The sequence below is a fragment of the Panulirus ornatus genome, chromosome 2 (genome assembly GCF_036320965.1).
Source record: "Panulirus ornatus isolate Po-2019 chromosome 2, ASM3632096v1, whole genome shotgun sequence".
NCBI lineage: Eukaryota > Metazoa > Arthropoda > Malacostraca > Decapoda > Palinuridae > Panulirus > Panulirus ornatus.
Window position 1 is genome coordinate 15,417,823 of NC_092225.1, and position 25,492 is coordinate 15,443,314.

The following is a 25,492-nucleotide window of genomic DNA, read 5'->3' on the forward strand; positions in this document are numbered from 1 at the left end:
CAAGGCACCTCCCGGACCCGCGCGATACTTTGCTTTCTAAGGAGGCGACTGGCTGCAGTGGGCACATGAATGACGTCTAATTGTCTGCTTAGTTTGGGTTAGGTTAAGCTGGGGAGCCAACCTCTCAACACATGCAGAGGAGCGAGGTAAAGGCAAAAGGATACACATAAAGTTTGAAAGGAAGACTGAGTTTGGACTGACTGTTGTCATCTTTAATTGTCAGTCAGTAGTTCAAAGCAGAAAGTTGTTGCCGTGTCACTCATGCTTTTCAAGGATTCTCCAGCATACAATGCAACTCTCCACTGATCCTGTAGCCTATCCAACTCTCCTTCTTTCAAGAGTGTAGGGAAAATTGAATGCCAGTTTTACAATGGACTCAATTTTCCTGTGAGGGGAAAGATCATCTTTGAGTTCAGTGATTCCCAGCGTGGAGAGGACACATATGTAAGTCTCTATTCCATCTGTGAACACAATTCTACCAAAAAGGCTCGACAGTCAAAGCAGAATCTTTTTCTCTTTATCTCCTGGAGGTTCCTTACGAAGCATAACCTCACATCTCCCACCAACATTAAGGTCAATGACTTTCTTGTGTACAGCATCAATATTAGGTAATGCTTGAGAGAGTATTACTTCATCACGCAAAAACATCCCGAAAATACTTATGTATTCAACCGCAATGGCAGAGAAGTTGTATTGGAAGTCTAAATTATTACGACTGGAATTCTAGATTCATTTGGTCTTCTTTGGACAGGACATAATTCAGATATAGCAACATATGCTTGGTTCCCGGAGTGGTCATAGTCTTGTGTGTCTGGGCCTCCCCATCCACACACTGTTTTGGCTTCTCCCTGAAAAATTAGCTGCAGTGCCTCCCACCGTTACAAAATTCTTATGTTTGGGAGCCTGAAGTATATCGTAAATCATATCAAACTGAGTTTACCATTTGCTGCAACGTGTGATCAACAACAACATCTTTTAGAAAAAAGATTCAAGCCACGATGGTCGGTGGTACTGGCTAGGCTCGAGCATAATGCAGACGAATAACAGACAATCTAGAACAAAAACAGATGGCATTATCAGTGTTTAGTTATACCTGAAATACTTTGTTTGCCCCTAACATTGTCGAGCAGTTATCATTAGCAAACCCAGTAATTTTTTCTTTCCTAACAACTCTTTCACAATTGTCTGGAGCTCCACTTGCTTCCCCGATTTCAACCACACTGAACAGTGCATCTGTAACCTTTCCGATTTCACAATCAGGGAACATTAGTCTTCATGGTTTCCACTAAATGAGCCACGTGAATGAAGGGTGCATCTGTGTTCAGCCATATATCCTGACTACAAAACTAAAGCCTTTGCTACTTAATCTTGAGCATCTTAATCGGAGTTTCATTTTGAGAAAAAAATAGATGGTGATTACTGACCACTTTTCTTGGCTGCATAGTTTTTCACGTGCTTTGACGAAGTTTTTTGGGGGGGTCCTCAGCGCCTATTTGTTACAATATTTCAGTTTACATTCATAGTCACTACAAATTGCAGCGTACTTATTATTCGGTACTTATTATTCGCATTTGCTTTCACCCAGGCCTTGAGCTCAGGGTCTTTCATTCATTCTGGGTTGGATGCCTGTGGCTTCCATGTTTTTTAAATTTCTGCCAATTTTAGCTCGAATTGATGACATATTCAGCATGTGTGATGGCTCCAAAAGTGTCCTACCAGAATACAGAAACCAGTCCATCGTCCAAACCTAAGCAAACTTTACGTTAGCGGGGTCAGGGACGAGACTAGATGCCATCGGACACGTCCACGTCCGTGAACGTGAGTGTACACATTCACGAATATGATTAGTAACACATGGCTGTATGCAAGGAAGTATTACTTACTGTACAATATAAATCAAAAATAACAATGTAATTCTTTAACCCTTTCTTTATCACATTATGTACAGCGTTTGTTAATAGTAAGAAACCTTTCGAGAATCCCAAGATCAAGGCCATTTTGCTAAAATTTTGCCATGATCCCAAGACTGCATTTAAAATCTCAAGATCTTGGAAAAAAAATGCCAAGGGCTGGTAATACTGATACTGCCAAGGAGTGGTATCACTGTCCAGAATATGGAGGATGGTGCTGAACAATATCTGGGCATATATTTTTCATAAGATTTTTGTCATATCAGATGGGGATTAAACAATTACTACAACAACGTATAAATATAGCATTGAAATAATATCAACAGTTTGATGTAAACTGATGCGACAAAAAAGATTGGCTATCAAAATTTATCAGTAATTTTAAAAGATGTATTACTAAAAAATAGAGTTGCCGGTTAGTAAATATAGTTATGACTATAGTATTATGTTGAACACTTGAAGGCGTTAAACTTTCTTCGATGAGTGGTTGTAGAGTGACGTGAAGGCCTTACTGACCCCGGCAGTCGATTGGCTTAAAGCCGAAATAACCAATCGGCATGATTTTTTGACAGCTGGTAGAAGGATTGGAGTTGTGCTTATCGTCAGTGGAGTGTATCACTTGACACCAGCTTCCCCTATAATAATGAAGATGTAGGATCTCTACGGAAAGTAAGTGCCTTGTACGAGATTTTAGCATTTCACGGAACACAGACGTGCTCAAGAACCTCACTAGAAGTCCAAGGTCATCATAATAATGGACATAAAACATAGTGTGAAATATAGTATTGCCATGAATGTCCATAATTATTTAATAACTTTGTCATACTTTTATAGCATTGCTTATAAATGCGTAGTTGGAATCGCCTATTTTAACGATATGGGGAAAAAAAAAAAAGCCTTTTCCTAGGCAGTATATTAGGACTGTCATACATCTGAGAAATTTAGCTTTATTGAAAAAATCATATTTTCTTTTTAACTCTGGTGGACTTGTTGTCACAGGACAGCTAAATGGTGAAAAGAAGCTTTTGAGAGATTTTACCTTGGGTTCCTGCCCAGATCTAGTTTTGAACGATGGATATTCTTTTTCAGTAAGGGTAACTTGTGTTCGTCGTACGGGAGTTTTCAGTGTTTAGATTATGGAGTGAATCATTAGTTAATTAAATGGTGGAATAATAAAAACATTACCGAACTTTTCTTAAGAGTACCCTACTAATTGAGGCACTTCAGAACCTGATAAGGAGTGATACGAGAATTATTTTATGTTGTTACTAAAGTGATCGTACGATTTAGCAGTTTATCTGTTCAGTGTTTAGACTCGAGGTGGCAGATTCGATCTTTGTCTTGACATTATCATCCAAGCGAATCAAATTCGGGACCCGGAGTTGTGAAATGAAGGTCGCTGTTGATGGTGTAGCACGTACGCCCCGAACATTTCACATACACAGTATTTCAGTGATGACTTGCTAAAGGTTGGATTTAAGAATAATTTTGGATAAAGTTTCATTTGTGCGTGTCAGCTTGGTCAATGTCCTGCCCAAACATAGGAATAAGCCATCTTGTCCAGGGAAGTATCATTCTAGAGCACTGAAAGCCTCAGGTGACTCATGTTAATCAGCTTTCAGCTTCATGAGGATCATGCGCGTATCCAGAGTTTGGTCAAAAGTAGGATGAGGGATGAATTATGAAATCACTAAGACATTGGTGGGTGGTATGTAAGACCACATTGTATCATTGAGAACTTATGGCTTTGATTCACTGGGATATTTGATTCAAGGATGAATATTAATCAGAAACTGTGTAGTTATGGTATATTTTGGCATATTACGAGGATTTTGTCACACCCTATGAATTCTATTATAGATCTCTTTTACGAAAGGAGCTTTTGGTAATTATGTTTAATAACTTCTGTCAACCAGCCCTTATAAGCCATTTGCTAATATAAGAGCAAAATAACCAGCATCTGTAGTATTTCAGATGTGTAATTCATAATATTAGTTTTGATTCCTCATCAAGTATATCCAAGAACTTTTGCAGTAGTTAACCCAACATAAAGAAAATCTCGGTAACATGAGAGAAAACGATCTGATGCTTAAGGGTAACTTGTAAAACATACATTTCTTTTAGTGGAACCTTGCGTAAGGCAATGAACGGACCATATGATGCTTTTAGAATAGTATAGATTCTTGATTTAGTGTTACTCATCAAAACTAATCGTACAAACAAGAGGTTCAGAATGCCATGGGTGTCAAATATATTACTTGAACTGGTCACAACATTTGACCTCCGGAAGGTTCATAGTAGGTCATTTACAACATCTGTGACAAGTATATTTTTCATATTCTTCATTGTATCTACATATTATATATATTTAGGCTTAAAAGCATTGCTATCGGTCAAACAGCTTTTGTGGGTTAGAATAATGAACGAACAACGTATATATGAAATGTAATATATTGCTTTTAGTGGGTGAAGCTGTTGGCATAATCATTTTCACTTGCATTATTCTATGATTCACTATTATCTGAATACTGTACAATACTACGTATGTTCCTTGGTATTATTACCGTTTCGAACACCCATACCAGGTACTTTAGTTCGGGTTTGGCTAGGTAGAAATTGTTTTAACGAATTGTTTTAAATCTTTGAACGATTTGACCTTCATCCCTATAGCAAATCACTATTTTTTGCTTTTCCCACTCAGTGGGGGTCTCTCATTAGATTAAGGAGTTGATATCTCAACAGGGAGTGATTTGCTCTAGAAATATAAATCAGAATCGTGCAAAACACATCAAAAACCATTGGAAAACATGATTTCAACTCCCAAGCAGGTGAATGACCGAAACGGTAATTACACCCACTATTCTTTTTTGCAGTAACAGGCTGTAGTAAATAGTTATATGTATGATCCCCGGCTGGAGTTCTGATTACATCACATATTCCTCCTCGTTTGTGGAATAGAATCAAGACAAATTAAAACAATATGGTTTATATATTTATTTTACATATAAGTCAGAGTGTGGTAATGAATAGTAAATAATTATATTCATGATCCCTTTCTAGGGAGGTATAATTCTTAAAGCTGATTGGTGGAGAGAAGGAGAGCCACAACAACAGTAAACATGGCGGATCGCTTGTCTCAGCTCCAGGACGCTGTCAACCTGGTACGTTTCCCCTTGACTTTACCCAAATTACTTATACTTCCCAATATTCACTAACAGTAGTAAATACGATGTTTGTCTGCTTGGTGAAATTCAAGTATTGGGATGTAGATTTTCTTGCGCTAACTTCTTCCTGATTTGCCGACCATGGCAGGAGAGTTATTGCATGTATTTAGAATCCTACAAAAGTCTTTATTCATGTGAAGGAAGATAGGTAGTTCATGCATATGCCCCATAATTTTAACTTATAAAAGTATTGTTTTAGTTTTGCCTCCTCATTAACCGTGGAATGCAATATTTTATTTTATAGAATGGCAGGATTTATTATGAATAAACGTCAGACCGGGGAAGCGTGATAAGAATAATTAATTCTATCATACTATTTAGTTAAGTCTGTAGTGGTGAGGGAGAAGGAGGTTAGGATAAATTCAGAAATCAATAAAACCTTCGGAAACCTCATTCAGCATTCCTAAGCTGTCACCTGCTGATTGTGTGCTAATGTAGGTTTCAAACACCTCAATTTTGTCGGTTTGGTAATGTGTCTTAGAGCATGATAATGCGCATCTTAAAGGTTAGTACACTTTTCTCCTAATATTCATACTAATTCATCACGTGCAACATTGAATTGTTGTTTTTTGTAGGAAATAATGGTACAAAAGAAAGGCAAATTTCCTCTGTATAATTAACATTGTCCTTGTTGGGGTTAAAGAATCCATAAAAGGAGTTATTTAAGTTACTTCACTGCATGTATTATCCTGCAGGCTATGGCATTTGAGGGTAAGGCTTGCATTGTTGTGGTAAAACATTGTTAAAGGAAATATCCAAAACAGCTTTGCCTTGGATTGATAGTATTTTAAATTTGAAGTATTTGCAACTCTTTGGCACTGAAATATTTTAGATGCATCAGCCATTGCACTTGAGTACTATATTTCGAGGAGCATAATTTAGATATATGGTACTTATTATTGGATTTATAGAAAGTAATTTTTTTTCAGCAAGCAGAGAATCTGTATAACAGCATTGGATGTCTCTTCAATTCAGCTGCTCCATGCAGCTTTGATAAAAGTGGCAAGACCCCATCTCAAAGTGAAAATCCTGATGGTTAGTAGTTTGTTGCTTTTGTTGACAATACAGTAACCTTTTGATGATGTGGTTTGGTTTAATTCTGCTATTTCAAAATCAAGTTTTTATCAGACATTTATGAATTTTCGATATTATTCTAAATATACATATTTTTCAATTGCTATATTCCAAGTAGGATTTATTTTGATATCTTGTATTAAGCTTGGATGTGCATGAATAATGTTGTGCAAGTAGTATGAAATTGACCCACCACAACAGGCTGGTAATAGTTAGATAGATAGATTGATTAACTTCAGTGAACTTCAGTGAAGGGTGCAAATGGGGAGGTGATAACAAGTAGTGGTGATGTGAGAAGGAGATGGAGTGAGTATTTTGAAGGTTTGTTGAATGTGTTTGATGATAGAGTGGCAGATATAGGGTGTTTTGGTCGAGGTGGTGTGCAAAGTGAGAGGGTCAGGGAAAATGATTTGGTAAACAGAGAAGAGGTAGTAAAAGCTTTGCGGAAGATGAAAGCCGGCAAGGCAGCAGGTTTGGATGGTATTGCAGTGGAATTTATTAAAAAAGGGGGTGACTGTATTGTTGACTGGTTGGTAAGGTTATTTAATGTATGTATGACTCATGGTGAGGCGCCTGAGGATTGGCGGAATGTGTGCATAGTGCCATTGTACAAAGGCAAAGGGGATAAGAGTGAGTGCTCAAATTACAGAGGTATAAGTTTGTTGAGTATTCGTGGTAAATTATATGGGAGGGTATTGATTGAGAGGGTGAAGGCATGTACAGAGCATCAGATTGGGGAAGAGCAGTGTGGTTTCAGAAATGGTAGAGGATGTGTGGATCAGGTGTTTGCTTTGAAGAATGTATGTGAGAAATACTTAGAAAAGCAAATGGATTTGTATGTAGCATTTATGGATCTGGAGAAGGCATATGATAGAGTTGATAGAGATGTTCTGTGGAAGGTTTTAAGAATATATGGTGTGGGAGGCAAGTTGTTAGAAGCAGTGAAAAGTTTTTATCGAGGATGTAAGGCATGTGTACGTGTAGGAAGAGAGGAAAGTGATTGGTTCTCAGTGAATGTAGGTTTGCGGCAGGGGTGTGTGATGTCTCCATGGTTGTTTAATTTGTTTATGGATGGGGTTGTTAGGGAGGTGAATGCAAGAGTTTTGGAAAGAGGGGCAAGTATGAAGTCTGTTGGGGATGAGAGAGCTTGGGAAGTGAGTCAGTTGTTGTTCGCTGATGATACAGCGCTGGTGGCTGATTCATGTGAGAAACTGCAGAAGCTGGTGACTGAGTTTGGTAAAGTGTGTGAAAGAAGAAAGTTAAGAGTAAATGTGAATAAGAGCAAGGTTATTAGGTACAGTAGGGTTGAGGGTCAAGTTAATTGGGAGGTGAGTTTGAATGGAGAAAAACTGGAGGAAGTGAAGTGTTTTAGATACCTGGGAGTGGATCTGGCAGCGGATGGAACCATGGAAGTGGAAGTGGATCATAGGGTGGGGGAGGGGGCGAAAATTCTGGGAGCTTTGAAGAATGTGTGGAAGTCGAGAACATTATCTCGGAAAGCAAAAATGGGTATGTTTGAAGGAATAGTGGTTCCAACAATGTTGTATGGTTGCAAGGCGTGGGCTATGGATAGAATTGTGCGCAGGAGGATGGATGTCCTGGATATGAGATGTTTTAGGACAATGTGTGGTGTGAGGTGGTTTGATCGAGTAAGTAACGTAAGGGTAAGAGAGATGTGTAGAAATAAAAAGAGCGTGGTTGAGAGAGCAGAAGAGGGTGTTTTGAAATGGTTTGGGCACATGGAGAGAATGAGTGAGGAAAGATTGACCAAGAGGATATATGTGTCGGAGGTGGAGGGAACGAGGAGAAGAGGGAGACCAAATTGGAGGTGGAAAGATGGAGTGAAAAAGATTTTGTGTGATCGGGGCCTGAACATGCAGGAGGGTGAAAGGAGGGCAAGGAATAGAGTGAATTGGATCGATGTGGTATACCGGGGTTGACGTGCTGTCAGTGGATTGAATCAGGGCATGTGAAGCGTCTGGGGTAAACCATGGAAAGCTGTGTAGGTATGTATATTTGCGTGTGTGGACGTGTATGTATATACATATGTATGGGGATGGGTTGGGCCATTTCTTTCGTCTGTTTACTTGCGCTACCTCGCAAACGCGGGAGACAGTGACAAAGCAAAAAAAAAAAAAAAAGATTGATTAAGTTTTAGAATCCTTGTCATCTCTTGACTGAAGTATTTATAATAAGTCATTAGTAGTGATAATTATTTTGAATGTACATGTTAGGACTTTGGTCTTGTCTGATCATTAGGAACAGTTGGACCAGCCATGGATGATGATTGAGTAGCCCCACTTTTAGTAGGGGACAGACTTCATGCAGACATCGCAGTATTTGACGTTGGTGTTGCAGTATGATTGGATGGCCTCATGTTTGGCCCTGAAGTGCATCCAATTATGGTAGAGTTTAAGATGAATTTGAGTAGATGGGATTTGATTCCTGACAAAGATAAGTTGTGCTGGTAACTTGCTTGTTCATTAGAGTGAGATTTTTTATATTGTAGGATAACCCCTGCAGCTAAGTTGCCGATGGGGCTCCTGCAGCCAGTTCGGTGTTTGATCCTGCACTTAGCCTTCTTGAAGTTGGTTCAGTGTAGCTGTTCTCTTGTGCATAAAAGGCTGAGTAAAGAACTCATGGAAGTCCTAGGATACTGGACTTTCTACCATTGTTTTCTTGCTCTTGGAAGGCTGTGTTCTTAGGGAATAGGGATTTGGATGAAGGGATAAGATAGTTAGGTCAGTCTTACCTTGTGGGAAGTGGAAGTGGTTTTAGGCTGCTAGAGTAAATTTTTACATAAACCAAGTGTTGTTGCCAGTATGTTTGTTGCATTTGACTTAGCTGCGATTATATACACCTAGTGGCTTTAATGTTAATTCCTTCATCCACTTCATGTCTTTGGGATCAGAATTCAAGTTAAGGCAGAGTGTTAGATTTCTTTTAATACATATTCCACATTGAATGTTTAAGTATTTTTAGAATAAAATTATTTCTGTTAGATATTTTTGTGAACTCATTTGATAAGTAATTTGTTGCTTTTATATTTTGGTGTTTGCTTTGAAGAATGTATCTGGGAAATACTTAGAAAAGCAAATGGATTTGTATGTAGCATTTATGGATCTGGAGAAGGCATATGATAGAGTTGATAGAGATACTCTGTGGAAGGTAGTAAGAATATATGGTGTGGGAGGCAAGTTGTTAGAAGCAGTGAAAAGTTTTTATCGAGGATGTAAGGCATGTGTACATGTAGGAAGAGAGGAAAGTGATTGGTTCTCAGTGAATGTAGGTTTGCGGCAGGGGTGTGTGATGTCTCCATGGTTGTTTAATTTGTTTATGGATGGGGTTGATAGGGAGGTGAATGCAAGAGTTTTGGAAAGAGGGGCAAGTATGCAGTCTGTTGGGGAGGAGAGAGCTTGGGAAGTGAGTCAGTTGTTGTTCGCTGATGATACAGCGCTGGTGGCTGATTCATGTGAGAAACTGCAGAAGCTGGTGACTGAGTTTGGTAAAGTGTGTGAAAGAAGAAAGTTAAGAGTAAATGTGAATAAGAGCAAGGTTATTAGGTACAGTAGGGTTGAAGGTCAAGTCAATTGGGAGGTAAGCTTGAATGGAGAAAAACTGGAGGAAGTAAAGTGTTTTAGATATCTTGGAGTGGATCTGGCAGCGGATGGAACCATGGAAGTGGAAGTGAATCATAGGGTGGGGGAGGGGGCGAAAATTCTGGGAGCCTTGAAGAATGTGTGGAAGTCGAGAACATTATCTCAGAAAGCAAAAATGGGTATGTTTGAAGGAATAGTGGTTCCAACAATGTTGTATGGTTGCGAGGTGTGGGCTGTGGATAGAGTAGTGCGCAGGAGGGTGGATGTGCTGGAAATGAGATGTTTGAGGACAATATGTGGTGTGAGGTGGTTTGATCGAGTAAGTAATGTAAGGGTAAAAGAGATGTGTGGAAATAAGAAGAGCGTGGTTGAGAGAGCAGAAGAGGGTGTTTTGAAATGGTTTGGGCACATGGAAAGATTGACCAAGAGGATATATGTGTTGTAGGTGGAGGGAACGAGGAGAAGTGGGAGACCAAATTGGAGTTGGAAAGATGGAGTGAAAAAGATTTTGAGTGATCGGGGCCTGAACATGCAGGAGGGTGAAAGGCGTGCAAGGAATAGAGTGAATTGGATCGATGTGGTATACCAGGGTCGACATGCTGTCAATGGATTGAATCAGGGCATGTGAAGCATCTGGGGTAAACCATGGAAAGTTGTGTGGGGCCTGGATGTGGAAAGGGAGCTATGGTTTTGGGCATTATTGCATGACAGCTAGAGACTGAGTGTGAACGAATGGGGCCTTTGTTGTCTTTTCCTAGCGCTACCTCGCACACATGAGGGGGGAGGGGATGTTATTCCATGTGTGGCGAGGTGGCGATGGGAATGAATAAAGGCAGACAGTGTGAATTGTGTGCATGTGTATATATGTATATGTCTGTGTGAATATATATGTGTACATTGAGATGTATGGGTATGTATATTTGCGTGTGGGGACGTGTATGTATATACATGTGTATGGAGGTGGGTTGGGCCATTTCTTTCATCTGTTTCCTTGCGCTACCTAGCAAACGCGGGAGACAGCGACAAAGCAAAAATGAAATAATAAAGATATTTTGGAAAGTAGTTTGATATTTCATAGGGCTTAATTTTTAATATCTTTTCCCTCTTTTAATGAACAATCAAGGACAATAAAGTCTGATCATAGATTGTTGAAAGGGTGATTTAGAATGATGAAATATTTGATTAAGGAGTACCTAACTCGTAAGATTTTGATATAATTGTATCCTTTATTATGTAGATACAGAGTGACTTCTTTTATAGACTAGATCTCTTAATGGTGGATACATGTTTTCTTCCCAGCATGAAATAAGTTTTTCATATACTTCCTGTGAGAAATAGCTTTGACCCTTTTCAGATTTGCTTGTACAGTAGTAGTTCAAGGAACTTTGCTGAATAGTGCATCACTGTTTAATAGCCCTTTTAAGCAGAGTGGCATCTTATTGATTTAGTTTGAAATATCACAGGATCATTTAATTCTCACAATTTTTTTTCCAGACATGACTGAACATAAGAGAGTATTTGCAACTCTGATTGCTCGGAATGCCAAAGATATAGATGCCCTGATTGAGTCATTACCATCAGAGGATTCTTCTGCTGAGTTTCAGGTAAGGAAATGCTACAATTTCATCTTCATCAGCACCAGTTCATATCATAAAGATAAGATTTTTACCTGAATATAATATGTTGAATTACTAGATGTTAGATGTGGTGGGAAAGTTTGAGAAGATGAAAGATGCCTGAAAATTTATTGATGAATTATTGGTTTATAGGCATGATAGTATGATACGGTACAGAAAAAAGCAGTTGTTTAACAAATGAAATGTTTTTTTATTTTATGTAAATTGGTAATTCTCAGTTTCGTCTTAAAGCTCACAGCCAAGGGTATATGAGACACCATTTTACACCAGTTTCAATGAAATGTGGCGATAATTTTTGAAAAAGCATCAGAAGCTACCTGACCTTGCTTGTCAAACATCTTCCTCAACTCTCATTACAGGTCATTGTGGTGGTTGGTATGCTGAGTAGAGCATAGTCTTTTTGTGATCCATTCAGTACTCTTTTCTGAGTGCTTTTGTGTTTAGTTAGATTTCTTAATTTTGCATGAAACATTATTCAAAGGAAGAAAGTCCAAGTACAGAACACATTATGTATCTGTCCAAACAAGTAATGCAACATAGGACTTGTAGTCACCTCTCCCACTAAAAAACTATGTATGGGGGGTGGACCTAAAGTTATGAATATATGGTGTAAGAGGAGAGCAACCAAGTGCAATAAGGAGTTTGTATCAGAAGGGTAAGATAGCTGTGTGAGTAAGAAGAGAAGAAAGGGCATGATTTTAGGTGACGAAGGGTCTGCATTGATGTTTTGTTATTGCTGAACCTTTTGAAACCTTTGAAAATTATGAAAATGATTCAAGAAAATTGTTAGAAGGGTGAGTCATGTATGGGATAAGGCAAGATTGGAATGATTTAGCACATAGGACATAAGAAGTCATCAGGGGAAACCGTGGGAAGGTATGTGGTGCTTGGCTGTGGATAGGGAGACTTTCATTTAGGTTCATATGTGACAGTTAGAGACTCAATATGAGGAAATGAATGCCATTCCTTTTGTTGCTAGTGCTTCTTCGCTGATGCAGGAAATGGCAGAAAATTATGAATAAAAAATCTTTGCCCACCAGAGACCTGAACAGTTTCAGGAGCAAAGTGCATAGCTTTGCTACAGATACTGAGGTATTGGAAGAGGTTCCTTAAAGTGAATTAGCAGTTACATTTACCTGGCCCCAAGTATTTTTTTTTCTATTTTGCCGAGTCGACACGGGCAGCTGAGGCCTTAATCAAGGCTATCCCATTAACGCTACTCACACACACACACACACACACACACACACACACTAATCTGAGCCTGGTGCCCATTTTATCAACAAACCTCTTGGGGTGGATGAACAGCTGGGCTGACTGTGGACCAGTTGCTGCAACCAGGATTCTAACCCAAGTGCTTGACCCTGGGCGGCTCGTGAATATGCCAAGGTCAGGAACATTAAACGCTACATCACAGAAGTCCTTATTTACATTAGTTCTTAAAATTATGTAACCAAAGTAGCATCTTTTTATATATATCTATCTGTAGACGTAGATGGAAAGTTCTGTGATGCTTGGTTGTGGAGAGGGAGCTGTGGTTTCGGTGCATTACACATGAAAGCTAGAGAATGATTATAAGCAATTGTGGCTTTTTTTCGCCTGTTACTGGTGCTACTTTGCTAATGCTGGAAACTGCAATCAAGTGTAGAAATATCTCTAGATGTTATGACATCTTGTTCTCCCTTCAGGTGTGCGAGGAAAGGTCATTGGGCAGAAAAGCAAAACTGGTACAAAGAAGTGAAAGTTACATTCTTTGTTTTGGTTACCCAAAGTTTGGCTTGTGGTCAGATGTTATTTTGTATTAGTTATTTCTTGTGTGATATGTTTGGTTAGAAATAAATGAAAAATGTGTTCAAATATTGCATGTATTTGACTTTGGCATATATCTGATATGCAGTAAGTTGATTTTGGACTGTAATTGTAAGCATTCAAAAACTTTAGTAAGTCCTCCAGTTTTTTCAGCATCTGTTCAGAAATGTATGCCAGATGGTTATTCTTCAAAAGTCGTAGCTAACATTTGTAACATCCAGTTTGTGCTGCATCTGTTCAGAAGTATAAGTCTTATGGTAATTCTTCAAAATTGGTATTTAGAATCAGTCTAGAGGAATTGGAATAAGCCAGAAATTTTACTAATATGACCCTAAGAAAACAGATGACAGTAAGAAAGTTCATATATTTTTGGAGAGCCCATTTCCAGAAGCCATTTAATATCTTGAATTCCGTATTTGAATTTTGTAACCTTTCATTTTATCTGGGCTTACCAAAGTAATCAACTGTTGTAAAATGGATGATCACATGTGAACTTTTAACAAAGAGATTCCCTGTTTGTTGCTGATCTTCATCTAAAACTTGTCTTCTTTGACTGGAGGGTTATTTCTTTCATGCTAGGTCTCATTAGACCTCAAATTTCCAAACTGATAGATGCATTTAGCATATCTGCATTACTCTGTGATAGATGGTGTTTTATACCGCTTGTAGCAGGGCCAGCATATCTCTACGAAAAACATATTCTCGCTAGCATAAATGTGTGTGCTCTTAGCAAAATTGGAACTAGTTTTCCACACTTTCAAAGCACATTTAATTATTACAGTGTTCTAAGTTGATTCAGGAAGTGAAGCTAATGTCCCCATTCAAACTTACTATTTAAACAAATAATGATCCCATTGCATTTAGTTGGCAAACACCCTCCTAGCATTCTCATACTCGATACATTCATCTTGTAACTTCACTGAGTACATTTGTCCACCAGTTTCTTGTCCTGCCTCTTGTCCTTATAGTGTCAACCATATAGCTATAAAGTTATTTCTACTTGTCAATTGTTGTATGTTCCCTGTAGCCATGTTATTGATAGACTTTCACCCTTGTGCCTTGTTCAAAAGTTATGTACGTCATATGTCGTTCAGATCATTCTTTGTCCTTTTCTTTTTAATGATATCCACATTGGACCTGGAAAGCCCAGGTTTCACATCCTTACCCTGGAGCTGGGACAAATATTCCATTATGCTATGCAACCTTCTTGAACACCCACTCTAAAATCTATCCCACTTGCTTGCATCTCCAGTGTTTCTTTAGTCTAGTCCTGTAATCACATGGGCTCGTATCCCATGTAATGACCAATTTATAAGAAATAAACATTCATGGCAACAATATTTTGCCCTTTCACATTTTCCCGTTTATTTCAGACTATCCCTAGTCATATAATACCAATATAAACTGTCACACAAATGTCACTTGTGTTGCAGTATTATACCTGAACTTAATTTTGTGCCATTAGTGTTTTGTGATGTTTCATTATTTTTTTTTGTGGTTGCTGGTATGGCATGGGCAAATTGATGCTTTAACCATGGCCATCTTATATATGCTATGTGTAGACATGCATATATACCCCAGATTAAGCCATGTACCTAATTATTGACCAGCTTCAGGGAGAGGATGAACAGCTGAGTTGGTTGTGGCCCAGCTGAGCTCAGGATTAAAACTTAGTTTGGCCAGTGCATGACCAGTGGTCAGAAACCAATACACCAATATTTATACTTAGGTAGACATATAAACAGTTACAGAAATGAGTATCGGAGCCAAGGAACCTGCATATGCATTGTACCTTTCATATAGAAATGTATTAATGGTATCCTAAAAATAGTAAAATATGTTATTTATGGTAATACATAATCTGAATTTCAATAAAAAATTTTCATAGATTCATTAACTATGATTTACTCCTCTAGAGCTTTTATTGATTATTTACTTTATTTTTTCTGTACCTGATACACATCTGCAGAGAAACTTTCTGCGAATATGTATTCGTTATTACAGGCCTGGACAAGTAATAATGGTAAAGAAATTGCCTGAGTAAAGTGGTTATGACAGTAGTTAATAAATAATCTCATATTTATACCTTGCTCAGTTGATGATAAACTAATGTTTGCATTTTCACCCTGTCAGGAGATAGGGCATGCCACAGTTAAATGTCACCTTCACTTCCCTCATTCCAGGATTGATATTGCTGCTGATGCATTGAGTCATTTGATTTGCCCACAATATAGCAAATTTAATGCTCCTCAATTTTCAAAAGTATGCTACATTTTATAGATTGCTTAGAATTTCTATTAGAAAAAGTTTTTCAAAGTGTTACCTAAAGTTATTGGCTTGGAATATAATTGCATCTCGGGTTGTCATTGGTTCATTTGCTTTTCATGCTTTTCATGGTGTAGTTGGTTGCCAAAACTATAGAGTTAATAAAGGGGGTCTTACTCTTTAGCAAGTTAACATAGCAGTAGCATGAAGGCTAAAGCCAATACTGTAAAACTTGACACTGGCAATCATCAGGTACCTTGAAGTACAAGGGTTTCAGGAATACTGAAGTTCAAATTTTTTTTATTTGTTCTTTCATCTCCTCAATTCATTAATTCTTCTGTTTACCCTTGCTTTTCTCAGTCACCTCAGTAGGGAAGGCACTGGATTAATCATCAGGGCCAGTTAGGGAAGTTGAATATTTTTTCATTTCGTGTATTTTTTTAGTGATTTATCATGTTAGAAATTACAGATCAACGTAGAAGTTACATATCAACGTTGATCTTTTCTCTAATTTCCTGAAATCTACTGCTGACCTAGATGCAGAACCACACGTGCATGCCTTGGCCAAATACTTAAAATTTCCCTGAATGTCTCGTGCTCCCCTTAACAATTTACCACAACTCCCTGGAAGATGGTAAATGGGTAATTTTGTGGTTCTTAAATCCTCCTCCCTTCTACACTGTATTGATGAGATTAGACTAGGTGAAGGCAAATGAGGGAATTTATGAATATGAACTTCACGCTTCTGGAGCAAGGGTGCCTCATTAAATGTTACCAACTCAGCTATCATTGATGTCATACAACAGTTCTGTACATTTAAGTTCTCTTCTGCTCAGTGTTTATCGAGATACCAGACTGTAGAGTATAGCAGTGTCATGCTCTTGCATGTTTGCACATTACCCAAGATTTTATGGAATTATGTACACATTGGTATATAATTGGTTGGATCCATGACCCATGAATAAAGAAAGCCAACAGTGTTAGTGAAATAGAGAACAGTAAAAGCCCTGATGAGACATCTATACATGAGCGTATATTTTACATCATGCATCAAGCAGCCTGCGGGTGGCTGAAAAAATCAGTCACCCTAGAACAGCAGTAAGTAAATATTTACTGAATTCGGTATTATGTGTTTTGAAACGTATCAGAATAAAAGTTATAGCCTGTGGCTCTATCAGAATATTCAGAATAAGTTTCCAAAATTTTTTGAAAATGCTACAGTGAAAAGTATAAAATTTGAGCTTTGAACCTGTGAAAATCATATTCTGGGTTCCTCATGGCTCATGTTCCCTTGTGGAGATTGAATCACTTCTTGAACTTTAGGGTTCATCTGAAGAACTTGGCTAAATTAGAGGGCAATATGCAGTTTGACCTCAAAATTGAGTCATTCTGTGTGGTTACAACTTTGTGAATGATCAGAATATTGTTTATGAATGGATTTTTTTAGACAGGACACATAATAGTTATTTTTTTAAGTGCATCAGTTGGAACTGTGGCATAATTAGTTGTATGAGAAAGTTCCATGAAATAAGGGTAAGTGAGGAGTCTTTTTTAAAAATGCATGCTTTTCATAGGCTTAGAGCTGATTAAATGGATCCCACAGTGTCTTCCTCCCACCCTGAAAGATTGACTAGCTTCAGTTGGTGCTAGCAAGTGGCTCTGGAACTATGTGATGGGCCCTGAAAATAAGTTTTTCTTCAAGATACCTCATTCTGTACTTAGACACAGATCAACTGCAGAGAACGAAGTTCCCATCCCATCAACCCCAAGAATGGCTCTGTGTGTGTGTGTATCCGGTATGGACATCTCAAATGTGGAGTCAAACATCACAGCAACAGTAAGGTAAGGCCTGGAGTGAACATAGGCAGCATTTGACAGCAAAATTTATTGGCTGAGCTGGTGAACTTGGAATTCTATTAGTTGAATTGAAGAATAATTCAATGGTAGATGAAGTAACCACTTTACACAGGCAACATCTTTACCAGGTAATGCGTGTCCAAGCCAGTAAGCTTCAGATAATGAACAGCATATAGTGTCTGAGCTGATCTGTGTTTAGGTACAGAAAGAAGTCTCATGTGGCAATGCCTATTTTCTTTTAGGTATCTCACAGTTTTTTGTATACTTATGGTTTCCATAGTTTTAATGATGTAAAACTCGTTGGAGAGCAGTTTGGAGCACATTCCTTTTAATTTTTTTTGTAGAAGTAATGTTTCCAAATTTCCATTTGCATTATGTATTGTATTGTGCTCATTGGAATTTCTTATTCATTTTGAAGATTTGGATTTTAAGTTGTCAGAGTTGGCCTATGTTTTAGAATTTCACTTTTTATGTAGGTTTGCGGCAGGGGTGTGTGATGTCTCCATGGTGGTTTAATTTGTTTATGGATGGGGTTGTTAGGGAGGTGAATGCAAGAGTTTTGGAAAGAGGGGCAAGTATGAAGTCTGTTGGGGATGAGAGAGCTTGGGAAGTGAGTCAGTTGTTGTTCGCTGATGATACAGTGCTGGTGGCTGATTCATGTGAGAAACTGCAGAAGCTGGTGACTGAGTTTGGTAAAGTGTGTGAAAGAAGAAAGTTAAGAGTAAATGTGAATAAGAGCAAGGTTATTAGGTACAGTAGGGTTGAGGGTCAAGTCAATTGGGAGGTAAGTTTGAAGTGTTTTAGATATCTGGGAGTGGATCTGGCAGTGGATGGAACCATGGAAAAGGAAGTGGATCATAGGGTGGGGGAGGGGGCGAAAATCCTGGGAGCCTTGAAGAATGTGTGGAAGCCGAGAACATTATCTCGGAAAGCAAAAATGGGTATGTTTGAAGGAATAGCGGTTCCAACAATGTTGTATGGTTGCGAGGCGTGGGCTATGGATAGAGTTGTGCGCAGGAGGATGGATGTGCTGGAAATGAGATGTTTGAGGACTGTGTGGTGTGAGGTGGTTTGATCGAGTAAGTAACGTAAGGGTAAGAGAGATGTGTAGAAATAAAAAGAGCGTGGTTGAGAGAGCAGAAGAGGGTGTTTTGAAATGGTTTGGGCACATGGAGAGAATGAGTGAGGAAAGATTGACCATGAGGATATATGTGTCGGAGGTGGAGGGAACGAGGAGAAGTGGGAGACCAAATTGGAGGTGGAAAGATGGAGTGAAAAAGATTTTGTGTGATCGGGGCCTGAACATGCAGGAGGGTGAAAGGAGGGCAAGGAATAGAGTGAATTGGATCGATGTGGTATACCGGGGTTGACGTGCTGCCAGTGGATTGAATCAGGGCATGTGAAGCGTCTGGGGTAAACCATGGAAAGCTGTGTAGGTATGTATATTTGCGTGTGTGGACGTATGTATATACATGTGTATGAGGGTGGGTTGGGCCATTTCTTTCGTCTGTTTCCTTGCGCTACCTCGCAAACGCGGGAGACAGCGACAAAGGAAAAAAAAAATGATATTTGAATATTGGTAGGGATATGGTTTATTGTTTTGGAATTCTTTTGATAAGTTGGGCTTTTAAGAGAAGAGTTGTAGAAGGGGATCCAGGGGAAGAGCTCACTGTAGTGAGTGCAGTGAATGGATGGGTAGGAGTTGGAGTTGAGATATTAGATGAATATGAAGTTTCAAATGAAATTGCCATGTATGAGTGTATTTGGAGAATGTATTTCTCTGGGTATGATTGTTATAGAGACATACTCTCATTACCGGAGATCTTTAAACATTTCTATGTAGATACAAAGAAGTCATGCATGATAGGTGTGTTGCTGGTAAGAGAGAATGTTAGGTTTTGTGCAGGATGGAGGTCCATGGGATCTTTGATGGTAAGATTTAGATTAGCTGTTTTGTTTAGCTGATATTGGACTAGAATTATGAATGAAAAAATGAGGATGAAAGGTAAAGAAGAAACAATGAAAGACTTTCCAAGGGTTTACTAAAAAGTTGCAAGTTATGAGTGAAACAGCAAATTGAGGTTAAGTTGAAGTGGTGTCATTAAGGAGTGTAACATGGTAGGGATAACTTGTGGAGAGAGAAAGGAAAAACATAGGGGCATGAAGAAATTAGAAAACTGTTTAGTAAGAGGAAGGGCTATAGGAAGTAGGTGAATCTTTAAAAAAGTATTTAAGAGCGGAGGGCATAGAGTGTAAAGATAAAGATATGAATGAAAACTAAAATGTGATGTCAGGAATAGAAATGAATACTGTGCTTGAGAATAAAAGGAATGTAAGCATTGATCACGAGAAGAGGATAAAGAAGTCTAGATATAAAAAGTGGTGGAAAGAGGTAGATAGCTGCAGTTCAGAGGTCTGTGTGAAAAGTGTGGGTATATAATGACAAGTCAGGCAGGTTGTATGTGACAAAGGATGAAGCTTGTAGATGGTGGAGAAAGTACTCAAAAGAATTGGAGATATTGATGAATGTTAGTATGAGGGTAGTAGGATAGATATATAGGAGAAGAGAATAAGGAGCAGTAACAAGAGGAGTTGAGAGGAACATTATTGACTCGCAAATTGGGAGAGTTAGTTTGGGTTTTAAGATGGTGAAGGGTGGAGGTGAAAAAGAGGTTCATTGTAAAAATTTCACTAGAAAATGCCTTATCAGCATACTTTGTGAAGTATTTAGCAGGATTGTATATGATATTGTTAAAAGGATTAGTAGATTCCTTAAAAGTTAAGAACAAGGTATATGTAAGAAAAGAAGGTAGTGAATAGACCAGAGTTTTATATTCAAGCAGGTAGTGGAGGAAGCCTGAGAGAAAAGTAAGGAAAGTGCATGCTGTATATATTGATTAAAAGATTCATAGTCAGTAAAGTTAATAGAAAAGGATTTTGGAATTTTTATCTCTTGTTATATGTTGAGAAGATTTCTTAATACACTTGAAAGTTTTTGGAAAGAATGTAGTGTATCATGAGAATAAATTCTGCCACGAATAGTTCAAAAAAGATGTGACATAACATCAAAGCTGTGGAATGTTACAGCTTTTGTGAGTGAGACATTGTGTGAGATGAGGATGATGTGGAGTGATTGCAGTGTTCATATGAACTGTAGTGGAATAAAGTGAAAATTAGCAAAGTTTTTTTTATTCATTATGCTGTTTTGTTAGGTAAATCAGAAGAGTAAAAGAGTAGAATGATAGATCACTTTGTGGATCTGCATAAGAGAAGGATGTTTACAGCTTGACCAACTTTCATTTTGCAAGCTTGTATGTGGCTTTGCATTTTGTTTGTCTGCACAATACTGTGTTGAGTGATCCCAGGTTAATCAGCCCACAGTTGAAACTAATAGATTTATTTTGAAATTATTATGTTGCATTTATTTTATGGAAGTTTCTCTATATAATCATATTTATAATTATTCTGGGACCCAGTTTAAACGAAGTATGAAACATTGTAATCCTAGGAGCATTTTCTAGAAGCTCCTGCTGATTCAAGGCTGTGCTGCACTCAGTAGTAGGGACGGGATGGACTGCTCTGAAGGCAGAAGTCCTTCAGCGAGACTGTATTCTGGTTTGTCAGCTTACCAGACTGTATTCTGTTTAGTCAGTTTACCATGATACAGTCTTGCTAAAGGTTACTTTTCACTTGCCTTATAATTCAGGAAGGCAGATTGCAGTGACATCGTTTATGGAAGTTACTGTAAAATATACCTGACATAATTACTGTATGTTTGGCATTTAGCACCTTTGGTAAACATGCCACCTTATCGATAAGATGTTTAACTAATATATCTTGTCTCAAGTGACTCCACCTTCCCCCTGCTTTAGTGTGTTTCGGCTCGGTGAACATTAGTATGGTGCATTCTAATTTGAAAGTTGGGTTTGCTTTATTCATACTTAACATTATACTGATCAAATAGTATGGTGATCTTGAGTTATCCTGGCCCATTTATTAGACTTAGTAGTCCCATGTTAAAACTTGACAAATGACCCCACTTACTGTCGAATGCGGTTGCTGAAAATTTAAAACCAGGTGAGCATTGCATGATATTGTACTTTTAAGTTGATTGTGCCAGCTTCAAGCTTTTTGCTCAGAAATCTGTATTCTCTTTGCCCTCCATTTACCATTCTTATGTACAGGTTGCAGATTCTCCCTTTCAGCTTTCATTTTCTCTTTAACCATTGTCCTCCAATCATTATTCTACAATGCTGCTCTGCTTGTACTGTAACCAATGCCAGCTGTGCTGTATAGCTCTTTTGCTGCTCCTAGGAATATGCTTTTTTGCTACCTCCAGCATCCACAGCCTTGCCAAAGAACATTGCTTGGTAAAGAACATTAAAAATCCACTTGACTTATCTCTGCAGAATGTACAAGGGCAGTCATGTTATGGAGGGTACTTAGTCTTTCAGCTGTGGGTACAGCCAGACTGGTCAGAGGTGGTCTCAGACTGAGCTGTGGAGGGAGATGAACTCCCAGAATCAACAAATAAAGTATCACGTGTCCTCCAATCATATCTACTGTCTTCTTCCTTTTTTTCTCTTTGAGAGTTTGAAAAGCCCATGAACCATCTTTGCTTCAAAATGCTTGTCATCAAATGTGAATATAAGTTAGTGCAATGTCTTTTCCTTGGGTACTGTTTTAATCAGTCGTACTGTATTCTTTGGTATTTCCCACCCTTAGAAGGGTTACAAGAAATTTTCAAAACATGGAAACATTTCGATATAATTGCCCTCTATCAGACTGCATGATGTACATACATCTGATTAACACTACTTCTTAAAGCTTTAACTGATGGATTAAAAGGAGTGGTGGTGCTCCCCTGCAGGTGATGTAACAGAAGGACGAAGAGTTAATATGAAGAGTAGCAGTGCTAGAAAGAGAGATGAAAATGAAATAACTCATCAGATTTTAGAAATAAGTGTGTGTAGCACACCACTTGATTGGACTGCAGTTTGAAAAGAGTCAAAAAGTGAGCAATCATGTGGAAAAGTTGGGATAAAGAAGATCTTACTGCATGGTAATGCCCCAGTGGTGACTAGAAGCAGACTGATTATTGTTTAAGTACAATATAGGATGTTTTTTACCAACAGACAGCCAGCATGCGGGTATTGGAACAAGAAGGAGAGGACGCTGCCCAGAGACTACAACGAGGTATTGACCGTGGGGATAAACTTCTAGAAGAAATTAATAGAGCACTTACAGATATTGCTAATACTCAGCTAGCCATTAATCGCATTACAGAGGCCTCTCAGGGGGATGCAATTAAGATATGAAAATTTGGTATGGACAAATAATGTGTATCTTTCCAAACCTAAACTGATTGGTGCCCAGTGGTGTCAGCTTTCAGCAGTGGAATGTTCCAGGTTTTCTTAGAAAAACCCTATATTCCCATATTTTTAACATCATCTGCTGCCCAGGTTATTTTGTCCAGGGTTATAATGTATTCTGGGTTGTGGGCACCATTAATGGTACCACATGGACAAAATGTCTTTTTTTCCTTTCTGTAACCTGGTCAAAACCATGACACTGGCAGTTTTCAAAATTACCAACAGAGGAATCGAGTGTCAAGGTGTGAGAGGATACACTGAATTGTCAATTTTGCTTACTGTACATTTCCCAGACATATTTTTACTTTCCCATCAAACAAGTTGAGTGTATTTGAAATAAGATCATATTTATGTTAAATATATTAAATTTTTCTTTATTGTTACAAATGTGTAGAATATACATAGTTTGTTTGCTGCTGTATCAGAATCTTTAGAAATGAAGAAATTTCAAGAACTCTGTTAATCTTTGTACTTGATGTACGTAATTTCTTTTTTTATGTAGATGGTAATACTTTCCCTTCAGTTATTGCCCTGTTTTTAATGTAGTTTAGTATTAACTCTTTCAAGCTGACAGACTGTTATAAAAGTTGTTGCAGAATTGCAATCTGTGGTTAAGAATTCACATTCATGCAATGAATGCTACAGGTTTAGAAATGTAAATATTTCTTTCTAATGTGCATGTTTCATTTTTAATGATACACTGGTTTCAGTACATTGTGGATAGAAGAGTGAATGTATATAGATGAGGTTGTTTTTCATTTGTTCTTGATGCTACCTCATAAAAGTGGGAAAAACAGGTAGGATTAAAAAGACTACATTTTGCCCCTAATGTTGGTTTTCTTCATTTAGCATTTATCAAAGGTGTGGATGGAAGAAAATTTAATGATATTGAAATAGTAGCTTTCCTGTGAGAGTTGCAAAATACTCAGCCGTCATCATTTTGTGATTTTTGTCCCATGACTGGATATCAGCATGACTTTAATTTCATGGTCATTTTCACATTGTTTACTTTAAATGTAAGTCATAGTATTAGGTATTTCCAGAACAGTAATGGAATCAATTTATTTTTCTTTTTGTGCTGCAGATTTTAGTTGTTTTGAAGATTTTTAATATTTTTCATTCAGCAAAAAACAAAAAAGTTACTTTCCACCCTTATGGATTGCATGATGTCTGCCTTCTTCTCTATCATGGAATGGGAGAAGCTGCTTTTCATTTATAGGCTTATCATCATAAGCATTTGATTACATTATTATAACTGTGGTGTGTGTGTGTGTGTTTGTGTATTCATTGTTTCCATAAAGGGATAAGCATGAAATGAATAAGCACAGAAAGGTTCAAAAATAATGAGATATACTACTACCTGCATTAGCAACACTTAATATGGGTTATATATGAGTATCCTCTTATGGATGTGTTATTGATATATGAAGTGTGATGAATGCTTATTATAGGTAGGATATTCAGATTTGGTTTTTGTGATTTATATTTATGAATTAAAGAATATTAGTCAGTGTTAATGAGTAGGATAATTCTTTAAGTTGGTAACGATTTTCTTTTACTGTGCATGTAGGTAAACAAGAATTGCAAATATTTTAAGTAGCTGTGGATTTCAGATTTATTGCTATGTAATCATGTTAACTTGAATTTTCGCAATTCTTCTACCATTTTTGTAACTGTGCAGTTTTTAGGTGAAAATTTATTTGTTTTGATTATGATGAGGTGTTAACAGACTCTACCTGCATGTTGTTACACTTCAAGTGGAAAGTTGCCTTCAATGGGGTGGTATCACCATCAGTTGACAAGGAGGAGTACTATCTTATTGGTGAACTTTCACTCTCCTTGCCTTGTAGCTATGTGAGCCATGTAAAGGGGCCATTTGGTTTTATGATTAAAGAAAAAACATATTAAGTGTGTAAAGAAGATGCATGTTAAGCATAGTACTGCAATACATCCAGAAAATATCGAAACTGCTGCATATTAAAGGAATGTGAACATCCTAGAAACCTTGCTGGATGAGCTATAGAATGTCTTCATTTGGAAGAAAGGTTGTTGCACTGTACAGTGCTTCTACTGTTAATACCATTTTAGAGGCAAAAAATGTCTACCTCAGAATTCATCAAGGTTGCAGTAATGTCACTGTACAAAGAAGACTTCTGTATCAGAATGTCTTTCGAATTATTACTGAACTAAGGATCTATCAAATGCCGGCTATTTTCATAGCAGTATCCATAGGTACTTGTGTTGTTAGGATGACCTATGAAGCTAACTTTCCTATAGTTAGTGAGTTATACCTAATGTTACTCTGTCATATTCAGGATTTTCTAATTAAACGAGTATTAAATTGGATATGAATAAACTGGCATTATATAGTTTTTGTTTATTTTTTGGTTTAACTTTTAATGTCAAATTTTTCCACTACAAACTGAACATGCATGCGTCATGTCCCTCATCAGTCCTTCTGCATAAATTTGCAATAATTTTGTGGATGTTTATATGCTTAGCATTAACAATGAATTTTTCATAAATGACAGGATGGCAAGTTTATACCGGGGAATTGATTATCCCTGACCTTTTGCTATCCCACAGAGTTAGGATTTGGGACCCCAGTTCTGCAAAATTAGTTCCTACAGAAGTCACATGCCTTTTTATTATGGTAGCTGAGATGGCATGGGCAAATGAATACCCTAATAACAACTTGAGCACAGAGTGTACAAGTGCTTTCACTAGTGTCGTCTTTTGCTTGCT

General features: G+C 37.8%; 1 protein-coding gene across 3 annotated transcripts; it reads left to right on the plus strand.

Annotated features, from left to right (window-relative positions):
* The first annotated feature begins 2,348 nt into the window (after nucleotides 1–2,348).
* MED21 (mediator complex subunit 21) lies at nucleotides 2,349–25,116 on the plus strand. 3 transcript variants are annotated; one of them, XM_071670319.1, is made up of 6 exons: nucleotides 2,349–2,579; nucleotides 4,971–5,071; nucleotides 6,064–6,169; nucleotides 11,302–11,411; nucleotides 17,241–17,360; nucleotides 22,511–25,116. In XM_071670319.1, the coding sequence occupies exons 2-6, from the start codon at nucleotides 5,030–5,032 to the stop codon at nucleotides 22,691–22,693; spliced, it is 561 nt and encodes a 186-aa protein (XP_071526420.1). In that variant the 5' UTR covers nucleotides 2,349–2,579; nucleotides 4,971–5,029; the 3' UTR covers nucleotides 22,694–25,116. The 3 variants fall into 3 exon arrangements, with proteins under 3 accessions (XP_071526420.1, XP_071526440.1, XP_071526430.1); XM_071670339.1 differs by lacking the exons at nucleotides 17,241–17,360; nucleotides 22,511–25,116 and adding an exon at nucleotides 13,133–15,142; XM_071670329.1 differs by lacking the exon at nucleotides 17,241–17,360 and having other exon boundaries at nucleotides 2,353–2,579.
* Nucleotides 25,117–25,492: the final 376 nt, after the last annotated feature.